Source organism: Triticum dicoccoides, chromosome 7A, assembly GCF_002162155.2.
Source record: "Triticum dicoccoides isolate Atlit2015 ecotype Zavitan chromosome 7A, WEW_v2.0, whole genome shotgun sequence".
Classification (NCBI taxonomy): Eukaryota; Viridiplantae; Streptophyta; class Magnoliopsida; order Poales; family Poaceae; genus Triticum; species Triticum dicoccoides.
In genome coordinates, this window is record NC_041392.1 from 176,079,503 (window position 1) to 176,090,207 (window position 10,705).

Sequence of the window (10,705 nt, forward strand, 5' to 3'; positions counted from 1 at the left end):
GTTTCTGGTGGTTGTGTGTGTATCTGATCCCAACTTCGATCGTGTGAAGGTGAAGTAGTTGACCAGGTGGCATCGACGACACATGGTACGAGTGGGTGCGCTCATACCATGCGTCCTCGAGCGCTCTGGACTCCTTCGAGAGTTATGTCTCTTCTCCCGTTTTCTTTACTCTTTTATGATAATAATATTGCATAGTAATTAATGTGATTTTATCAGCATATCTTGATGATCTTTCCTTTAGCTCCTAGATGTTTCTGAAGATGACAACCTGACGAAAATAGATAAAAGAGGTAGGCGGGCGCGGTAAAATATGAAGAATCCTAGCACCACGAAACAAAAAAGGGGTAAAGAGTAACACAAAATTTGGACTCATCACTACCCCAGGGGCCCAAATCACAAGGGAGAATGTTCTTTTTTCTGGATCGGATTAGCAAGCACACCCTCAAACTGGCATTCGAGATACCCAGAGAAAATGAATGTTTTTCACACTCCGGTATGGAAGTCCCTTCCAGGGCTTGACCAAAAGCTTATCTCTTTCATCTAACTTCATATTTTTTGAAACACGGCTAGAAGGAAGTGGATGTGATAGGATTGGCCCCAATTGAATCACTAGTAGAAGAGATCCACCACATATATAAAGCCTTTCCTTTGCTTGACGTGAAGGCCCATTTTCCCATGGTAAAACCGAGGCTCTTCCTATTCATAGCGAGAATCTTTGGATTTCTGTGAGACGTATTTACACTTTTTTGGTAACAGTTCTTCCGAACTAAACTGCATAGTATGAACAGTGACTTCACGATGTCATGAGAGCATGGGTGTCAGCATTTTATTATCGAAATAGTCTCTCGAGGGCACTTTTTCGATCTCGAACAAACTTCTCCGGCTCTAGCTTTTGCCAAAAGAAGCCGAACCCTCATCCTTGAAGGATGTAGTAGAAACTAGAAACCAAATACACGAGTGATTGCTCGTTGGATGAGTATGATACTTTTGGGCAGGATTCTCCTAAATATTTGAATTGGCACATTCCAAAACATCGAATTGGTTGGCTCTCTCAACCTCTCGAAACGAGACAAAACTGCAACTTTTGACTCAAGATCTCAAATCACTCACCAGTTGTTGTGTACGAAAGCCGACATCAAATAACAACTTATCCATCCTCTAAAATGTGCTAGAAAGGCTTTCCAACTTAGATAATGGTTTCACCCATGTACTCCTTTGACTTCTGGTTTAACTTTCGTGCAATGGAAATCCTTACACTTTTTTTTCGTGAATCAGAAATCCTTACATTTGGAGATGCACTGTTTATGAACCGTTCCATATCGAGATCAACCGGCGACCTACTAAGCAAGTTGATCTTTATATATGCTATAAAAATGATTATCTTTAGCAAAGCCAAAACCAAGATCCTTAGATTGCGCTGTGTCCCATTTGTCACCTGCACTTCAAATTTTAAAATCTCATGGGACATACACTCCTGTGCAAAGTCCAGTTCCACGATCGGCACGCTGTGCTAGTAGAGAATCGCATCATCATCTTTCCGCTCACAGGGCCCACACGCTCAGAACCCGTGAGCATTCTGTCCCGTCGCGCTAAAAAAAGACCAATCTAGCTGGCGGCCGGGCGCTAGGTACCGCTCGCGAGCGGCCGGCCCCTGTTCGAGACGTCTAGTCACTGCCGCATATTAAAAACGCCAGGTAGAGTTAGGGAGTGGCCGGTGGAAAAGGTAAGTACGTGGTCCGTTGTATACACTAAAGGGAGTTGACCATTTAGTTTGCTTTTTAATTTTTGTTTCTTAAAAAAGCCATAACTTTTGAACCAAATATCGAAATTAAGATCCGCTTTCACCACTGAAATCCTCGCGATGTGCTCTTCGAAACTAGATCCCGCATGGATATGTTTTGACAAACTTTTTTTTGTGCAATTTTGTCCCCGTTTTGTGTAACTGACTAGCCGTCGATGTGCAACTACCTGACAGGGATGTGCAACTTTTCTTGTACACCGTAGACATGCAGTTTTTCTACAACCGCGTGCCCTGGCCAACTGCCTGGTAGTCATCGCGCGTGTGAGCCTTTACAACTGCGTTTGAGGGACTATCCTGTAAGAATGTCCCAACTCCACGGCCACGCATGTGCGACTATGAAACACAAGAGTGTGCAACTCCGTGGTCGGACGTGGGCACCTCCCATAGCAATTCATGTGCGACTATGCAGACGATATTGTGCAACTGTGTGGCCATGCATATGTGACTATGCCGACGAGAGTGTGCAACTCCGTGGCCGGGCATGAGCACCTCCCATAAAAACTCATGTGTGACTATGTGGACGAGGTTGTGCAACTCCATGGCCATGTATGTGCGACTGTGCCGACGAGAGTGTGCAACTCCGCAGCCATGCGTGAGCACCTCTCACGACAATTTATGTGTGACTATGCGAACGAGATTGTGCAACTCTGTGGCCATGCATGTGTGACTATACCAACGAGAGTGCGCAACTCCGCGGCCGGGCGTGAGCACCTCCCCCGGCAATTCATGTGCGACTATTCGGACGATATTGTGCAACTCTATGGTCATGCATGTGCGACTATGCCGATAAGATTGTGCAACTCTGTGGCCATGCATGTGTGACTATACCGACGAGAGTGTGCAACTCCATGTAGACAACTTTTCTGCACCCTCATGGTCTATGGATGTGCATTTTTTCACCATTCAACAAAACCATGTCAGTGAGATGTGCAACTTTATCTGTTGCCCTGGCCAACTGCCTAGCAGTTTTTGTGCAACTACTTCTATTGCCCCTGCCAACTACTTCCAATGACCGTGTCCAACTGAAAACAACTATGTGTGCAACTAGAACTACTATAGATGCCAACAAAAAATGATCGCCGTGTGTGCAGCTTTCCAATGACCATGTCCAACTGAAAAAAACTATGTGTGCAACTAGAACTACTATAGATGCCAACCAAAAATGAATCCCGTGTGTGCAACTTTTCACTGACCGTGTCCAACTGAAAACAACTATTTGTGCAACTAGAACTACTATAGATGCCAATCAAAAATGAACCCCGTGTGTGCAACTTTTCAATGATCGTGTCCAACTGAAAACAACTATGTGTGCGACTAGAACTACTATAGATGCCAATAAAAAATGATCACCATGTGTGTAACTTCCGAATGACCGAATCTAACTGAGAACAATTATGTGCGTAATATCTAGAAGTAATATAGATGCCAATAAAAAATGATCGTTGTGTGTGCAACTTTCCAATGATCGTATCCAACTGAGAACAAATATGTGCGTAATTAAAACTACTATAGATGCCAACAAAAATGATCACCGTGTGTGTAACTTCCCAATAATCGTGTCCAACCAAAAACAATTATGTGTGCAACTAAAACTACTATAGATGCCAACAAAAGCAATTACTGTGTGTGCAACTTTCCGATGATCATATCCAACTAGACAAATATGTCTCCTCCGTCCTTAATGTAAAAGAAAAGCATAGTTACAGTATAGAAAAGTCTGCGTTTGTGTAGATTGAATCGAACAAGCGAACAACAGGGGCAACGCAGGACCGACCGTCGCTGTCTCCGAATCCAACAATCTAAGCATATTAGCTAACAAGTATAGCACAAAAGTAGCAGAATGTAGGACACCAAATTTCATCCAAATCAACGGCCTTCTAGCGAGTGTGCTATATAGATAAGATTAAGCTGTATCAGAAATGCGTACTGATACAAGTGCCTGTGCAACTTGAGCGGTAGTAAAAAAAACAACTTACGTTCTCCTGCAAGCAAAGCCAGGGATGAATCTGGATGTGTGTTTTGATTCAATAAAAAACGAGAGATGGATCCAGCCCGGTGGCGGCAACCTCCTACACTCCAACTCGGTGGAGATAAGAGTGAGCAGCAGCGGCGAGCTCCGTCAAGGTTGCTGCGGCACTGCCGGATGCGTTGACGAGGTTTGACTTGAGTGTGCCTGGCCCTCGGGGGAGAGGAGGGGCCAAAGTTGGAAGAGGCCGTCGGGGGAGAGGAGCTTGCGGAGGAGGGCAGCGGCCATGACGCGGAGCTCGGAGGTGGACGAGTCAGAGGAGGCCGTGAAGAGAGGATCTTGCGGAGGAGGGCAGCGGCCATGGCGCGGAGCTCGCGGGGGAGGAGGGGGTAGTTGGCGTCGCGGGTGATGAGGCGAGGCGCAGCACGCGGGGCTCCGGGTGGGAGCCGCGGAGGTGGTGGAAGGCGGCCTCGGCGGCGGCGTGGTCGGCGTTGGGGGCCTGTGGAGAGTAGCAGAGCCAGACGAGGGAGATGGAAGACAGCGAAGGGGAAATTTCTAGCGCGGTGTTCTTCTTGTCGCTTAGCGCGGCCGCTCGGGACGACGAAAAAGTGCGCGGCCACTTTTTAGATTTTGGGCTAAAAAAAATGGAGCCCGCGTGGCGTCCTCGTCCGAAATCCAGACGTGGTTCCGTCCTAGCCCACATGCGCCACGTAGGACTAGCACCGCGCGCCGGGCCCGCGATCCAGGGACACGGAGCGGCTGGGTAAAAAGCCTAGAGCAGTGGAGTCCTCGTGTGTCACTCCTCCTGACTTGCTCACTCCCCCGTCCGCTTCCGCTCTGCTCGCCTCTGCTTCGAGCTGGTCGTCGCCGTCGGCGAGCGGGATCACACGCCACTCGCGGGATGTCGCCTTCGTCCTCGGCGGCGAAGACCGTCGCCTTCGTCGGCGCCGACGGGCTGAGCGCCGCGCTCGCCGCTTCTTTCGCCCGCTCCGGCGCGATCGTCCGCTTCTACATCGACCGCAAGGTCGCCTTTGCTCGATCGCCCTTCCCTCGTTTCCCCGTTCCTTCCACCCCCGTTTTGGTTTTGCTTCCTCTCGGAGGTGTTTTCGCGGGACGCTCTGTCCTGACGGTGCGTGTCCGTGCAGGCGGATGGATCGGCGGCGACGGCGCTCGCGGAGCAGGGCGGCGGCGTCCGATGCGTGAGCCCCGCTGAAGCCACGCGAGGTGAGCGTATATAACGGTCTCCTGCACTGGACCGGTTCCAGATATGGCCTTCTCGCGGCGCGCGTGAATGGCATGCGTGCGTACGAGCCGTTTGTTGGAATGCCGAAGAGACCATGCTCCTACGTGCTGAAGAATGCTTCGTGCCGTGTGTGTGTGTGTGTTGTTTCTATCTGACCTATCAAAAACTCCTGGCGCCTGCAGATTCTGCGCTAGTCGTTGTGCTCAGTGACGCCGATGGTGTAGATGAGTTGTTCTTTGGAGCTCAGGGTATAGTGCAAGGTATGTACCATCTGTGTGCTAGTGTTAGTGTGTTGCCTGCCAGTCTGTCAATCTCATGCACCTGTTTCTGTACAAGTTATATATACACTTGACATTTGATATGATGTTTGCTCGAGCATTTCATAGGATTGTGCAAAGAGGCCGTTGTATTAATTCGGTCGACGTTGGTGCCTAGCCATCTTGAGAAGTTGGGGCAGAAGCTTGCAGGTATAATGCTAATTTGTGCATATATTGTCTTAGCTGGGAACAGTAGCTGCTCTGCTTACAATTTTATGTGCACTTTTAAGAATTAGAAAGTGCACATTTAACAATTGTAAGGCCCTCCTTGGATGACTGGAATTAAAGAACATAGGAATAGGAATAAACATATGATTGGAATTTCATGTACTACTATAGTTTCCTACAGGATTTTTTGGTTCACAGGATGTTGGTTTTTGCAGATGAGAAGAAGGGTATCTTCCTTCTTGATGCTTACATTTTTAGTGGTTTATCTGATGAACTGAAGCAAAATATTGTCGTAAGTGATACACAGCTGAGAATCTGAAGTGTGTGCTTGTGTGCTTACGTTATTCTGTTATCACAATTTAGCTTTTGAATGTCAGGTTGTTGCATCTGGGAGAAAGGATGTAGCAGAAAGAGCTGGGCAATTCTTCTCCGGTAGTTCCAAATTTGTGTACCTTACTAATATTTTCTTCCTGGTCCTAATCTTATGATGCTGAAATTTTAAGCTATCTGACATTCCAGATCTTGACAAAACCAATTACTTTGTCGAAGGTGAATTTGGCTGCAGCAGGTTGCTTTCTTTCCTGAAAATAGCAAATATAAGCTAGTCGAGATATCAATTTTCACCCCTTCCATATATTTACCGTACTAACTAGTATAACTATTATTGTCACAATTTGAACCGTATGCCATTTATTTTTACAGCAAAATTAGGTTGGTTAATGACTTGCTGGAGAGCATTCATTTTGTTGCTTCTACTGAAGCAATGTTTATTGGTGTTCGAGCTGGGATTCATCCATCAATTATCTACGACATAATATCAAATGCTGCAGGAAGCTCAAGGTTACAAGGATTATTGAATTCTTTGTGTTCTGTCTGAACTCGTGATACTTGTAGGTTTATATTTCAACTTATGATCATACAATTTATTGACAGGATTTTTGTGGAGGTGGTTCCAAAATTTTTGAGTGAAGATCCATTGCTTATTGATTTTCTGAAGTCACTAAAGAAACATGCAGTAAGTTCCTTTGCTTCTCCTTTGGGGCATGGTATGGGATTCTTAGGATACTTTACGCAATATATGAACAGTGCAGATAATTAAGTATGTCCTTTTTCTCCCTTTTATGAAAGAGGGGATTGCACAAACTAGAATGTTATTTTAAGTAAAATATATAAATATGTAGGTGACGTGCACATTTATTGCTACGGAGTTTGTATGGACAATGAATGAAGGCATCCTATGCGTATTGGAGCCATGACCGGTGGTAAGAGCAGGGTAGCTGGGATAACAACAACAACAACAACAACAACAACAAAGCCTTTAGTCCCAAACAAGTTGGGGTAGGCTAGAGGTGAAACCCATAAGATCTCGCAACCAACTCATGGCTCTGGCACATGGATAGCAAGCTTCCACGCACCCCTGTCCATAGCTAGCTCTTTGGTGATACTCCAATCCTTCAGGTCTCTCTTAACGGACTCCTCCCATGTCAAATTCGGTCTACCCCGCCCTCTCTTGACATTCTCCGCACGCTTTAGTCGTCCGCTATGCACTGGAGCTTCTCGAGGTCTGCGCTGAATATGCCCAAACCATCTCAGACGATGTTGGACAAGCTTCTCTTCAATTGGTGCTACCCCAACTCTTATCTCGTATATCATCATTTCGGACTCGATCCTTCCTTGTGTGGCCACACATCCATCTCAAGATACGCATCTCCGCCACACCTAACTATTGAACATGTCGCCTTTTAGTCGGCCAACACTCAGCGCCATACAACATTGTGGGTCGAACCGCCGTCCTATAGAACTTGCCTTTTAGCTTTTGCGGCACTCTCTTGTCACAGAGAATGCCAGAAGCTTGGCGCCACTTCATCCATCCGGCTTTGATTCGATGGTTCACATCTTCATCAATACCCCCATTCTCCTGCAGCATTGACCCCAAATACCGAAAGGTGTCCTTCTGTGGTACCACCTGGCCATCAAGGCTAACCTCCTCCTCCTCACACCTAGTAGTACTGAAACCGCACATCATGTACTCGGTTTTAGTTCTACTAAGCCTAAACCCTTTCGATTGCAAGGTTTGTCTCCATAACTCTAACTTCCTATTTACCCCCGTCCGACTATCGCCAACTAGCATCACATCATCCGCAAACGGAATACACCATGGGATATCTCCTTGTATATCCCTTGTGACCTCATCCATCACCAATGCAAACAGATAAGGGCTCAAAGCTCACCCCTGATGCTGTCCTATCTTAATCGGGAAGTCATCAGTGTCGACATCATTATCGTTCATGTCCTTGATGAGGGTAATGTAATTTGCTGGGACTTTGTGTTTCTCCAAGGCCCACCACATGACATTCCGCGGTATCTTATCATAGGCCTTCTCCAAGTCAATGAACACCATATGCAAGTCCTTCTTTTGCTCCCTATATCTCTCCATAAGTTGTCGTACCAAGAAAATGGCTTCCATGGTCGACCTCCCAGGCATGAAACCAAACTGATTTTTGGTCATGCTTGTCATTCTTCTTAAGCGGTGCTCAATGACTCTCCCATAGCTTCATTGTATGGCTCATCAGCTTAATTCCACGGTAATTAGTACAACTTTGAACATCCCCCTTGTTCTTGAAGATTGGTACTAATATACTCCGTCTCCATTCTTCTGCCATCTTGTTTGCCCGAAAAATGAGGTTGAAAAGCTTGGTTAGCCATACTATCGCTATGTCCCCGAGACCTTTCTACACCTCAATGGGGATACAATCAGGGCCCATCGCCTTGCCTCCTTTCATCCTTTTTAAAGCCTCCTTGACCTCAGACTCCTGGATTCGCCGCACAAAACGCATGCTGGTCTCATCAAAGGAGTCGTCCAGTTCGATGGTAGAACTCTCATTCTCCCCATTGAATAGTTTGTCGAAGTACTCCCGCCATCTATGCTTAATCTCCTCGTCCTTCACCAAGAGTTGGCCTGCTCCGTCCTTGATGCATTTGACTTGGCCAATATCCCTCGTCTTCCTCTCTCGGATCTTGGCCATCTTATAGATGTCCCTTTCGCAGGATGTGATATTGAAAATGGAGGGTCCGGCACTAGCAATTGGAAGAGAGGAGATTTCTTGTTTGATCAAGGTATTCAATCCTCTTCCCAAAAATAGGGTAGGTACTGGACAGGAGATTAGATATACATGAGAATGTTGCCGCGGCAAAGGTGGCAGGGTGCTGAAAAACCAGGGGAGGGGAACTGGCAGGGACGAAGCTAGGAAAAAAGTTTGTTGGGGTCATGTCTATGGCAGTGGGGTCATCTTCAATAAATAGATATTGTTTAGTACTAAATTAATGAAGGATTTCCTAATTTCATTGGGGTCAATTGACCCTATGCCTACAAGGCAGCTTCGTCCCTGGGAAATGGTGAGAAGTGATAAATAGTAGGGGTATCACATTGTACCTTGATAGATAGCAATCAAGTTACTTAAGAAAGCTAGCTAATCCCGTGGACTTCATTTAGCAGCATATTTGAGATATTTCAGTGATTTTTTTGCACACTTTCTTTTAACTATAGTTTGTATTTAAGTTTTGTGTCCAGTTCCATGCTCTTAATCTTGTAAGTCAACCCCATTTTTGAGAGAGGATTAAATGGTTAATTAGTAATGTGCCACTCTGATCTTACAAACTGTAAAGGAATATTGCTACTGCATGGCTGATTGCCTAACTGCTTCTGTTTATTGAAACAAAGTTTTCGCTCTTAAACAATATAGAGCTACGTGATGGATACGGCTAAAGCAGCAACGTTCCCTCTGCCACTTCTAGCTGTTGCCTATCAACAATTAATACATGGTATGATGTTAAAGCTTCTTTACTTCCAATACATCTTGAAAGTCTCCTGATAGCCCGAACATGCTAGTACCTTCTTATTCATGCACATTTTTGTACTTATCTTCAGGTTCTTCAGCAGTAATTGGCAATGAATCCGCTTCGCCGTTGAAGGTGTGGAATAACTGTCAGCTTTCTCAAGATGCTTCAATTTATCAAAATTATCTTAATTTAAATCATCATTTTGCAGGTTTGGGAACAACTATTTGGAGTAAACATCGTAGATGCTGCCAGTCAACAAATCTATGACGCAAGCAAATTAGCTGACCAGCTTGTTATGGCCTCGAAAGCAGCAAAGAGGATCGGCTTTATTGGTCTTGGAGCTATGGGCTTTGGAATGGCATCTCATTTGCTAAAATCAGGGTTCTCCGTAACTGCTTATGATGTAGGAACTCTTCTGCTCTTGTTCTTCCCAACTGCATAATTGACCGTTTGATTGCTTCAATTCAAAATACAAAGAATGAAAGGGTCTTCACTTGGTTTCTTCTGCATTAGTGCTTCTGTACATATGTTGCATTTCAAGTACCCTGAACAATCTTATGGATCATAGATTTGACACTCTGTGGTTTTAAGCCTGTAATTTTCCTAGATGGAACAGTGGATGGCTTAGATTAATCTTAAGGTATCAGAAAGGGCAGCAGTAATTCGAATAATAAACGAATAAATCACAAACTCTTCTCTTTTCAGTAGTCCATTGGGCGCTCTGAATTTACACAAATATACAGTTGAGGAAATAGGATACTGTTCACCCTTTTCAACTTACATATCTTTTGTTTGTAAACGATGTTATAGACCTATAGTGTTATGCATGTTCTTTTGTAAAAAAAAAGTTCTTCCAATCCACACGTGAATAATTTTATACCCTTTACCCATTAGGTCTACAAGCCAACACTGGCCAGGTTTGCTGCTTTAGGTGGATTGACCAAAGATTCTCCTGAGGAAGTATCAAGAGGTACGTTGCAACGTTCTAGTATAAAGTATAATTCTCGCTTCTTAAGTTTACATTTGTTACCTATAAAGTATAATCAGTACTATATGATTTTCTGACTGAATGAAATTAGTTCAGACCTCATTATTCTCTTGTATTTATCTTATTCTTTATTTTTGTGCCATTCATCGAGTCAAAAGGTAAAGGTAAATGACATGTGGGCCCAGCCCCACCTCATCACTACTTAACAGCAATAGCATGGAATGGAAACACCGTTTATGATGTATCAACCGTGATACCCTGTCTGAAGTATTAACCATAAATTGGTTTCAGATGTGGAAATCCTTATCATCATGGTTGCAAATGAAGTTCAAGCTGAAAGTGTCCTATATGGAAATGCTGGTGCTGTCTCAGGTAACATATA

At 44.9% G+C, this 10,705-nt stretch overlaps 1 protein-coding gene and 1 long non-coding RNA gene across 3 annotated transcripts in view; one reads left to right on the plus strand and one right to left on the minus strand.

Moving 5' to 3' along the window:
• Window positions 1–3,424: 3,424 nt before the first annotated feature.
• LOC119328623 lies at window positions 3,425–3,957 on the minus strand. Its single transcript, XR_005159063.1, has 2 exons — window positions 3,778–3,957; window positions 3,425–3,690 (listed from the first exon to the last, which is right to left on the minus strand). It is a non-coding gene; the product is annotated as an uncharacterized LOC119328623 (long non-coding RNA).
• A 615-nt stretch (window positions 3,958–4,572) lies between these two features.
• The window catches only part of LOC119333413, an 18,263-nt gene continuing 12,130 nt past the window's right edge, over window positions 4,573–10,705 (plus strand). Inside the window, exons 1-15 of one of the 2 annotated variants that reach the window (XM_037606313.1) lie at window positions 4,573–4,791; window positions 4,913–4,991; window positions 5,193–5,270; window positions 5,397–5,477; window positions 5,711–5,787; window positions 5,873–5,927; window positions 6,015–6,063; window positions 6,198–6,335; window positions 6,429–6,510; window positions 8,544–8,612; window positions 9,239–9,317; window positions 9,424–9,467; window positions 9,544–9,738; window positions 10,230–10,305; window positions 10,615–10,695. In XM_037606313.1, the coding sequence (XP_037462210.1) occupies window positions 4,669–4,791; window positions 4,913–4,991; window positions 5,193–5,270; window positions 5,397–5,477; window positions 5,711–5,787; window positions 5,873–5,927; window positions 6,015–6,063; window positions 6,198–6,335; window positions 6,429–6,510; window positions 8,544–8,612; window positions 9,239–9,317; window positions 9,424–9,467; window positions 9,544–9,738; window positions 10,230–10,305; window positions 10,615–10,695 (1,306 nt within the window). In that variant the 5' untranslated portion in view covers window positions 4,573–4,668. The remainder of the gene's footprint in view (window positions 4,792–4,912; window positions 4,992–5,192; window positions 5,271–5,396; window positions 5,478–5,710; window positions 5,788–5,872; window positions 5,928–6,014; window positions 6,064–6,197; window positions 6,336–6,428; window positions 6,511–8,543; window positions 8,613–9,238; window positions 9,318–9,423; window positions 9,468–9,543; window positions 9,739–10,229; window positions 10,306–10,614; window positions 10,696–10,705) is intronic. The other variant, XM_037606314.1, reaches the window with a different exon arrangement.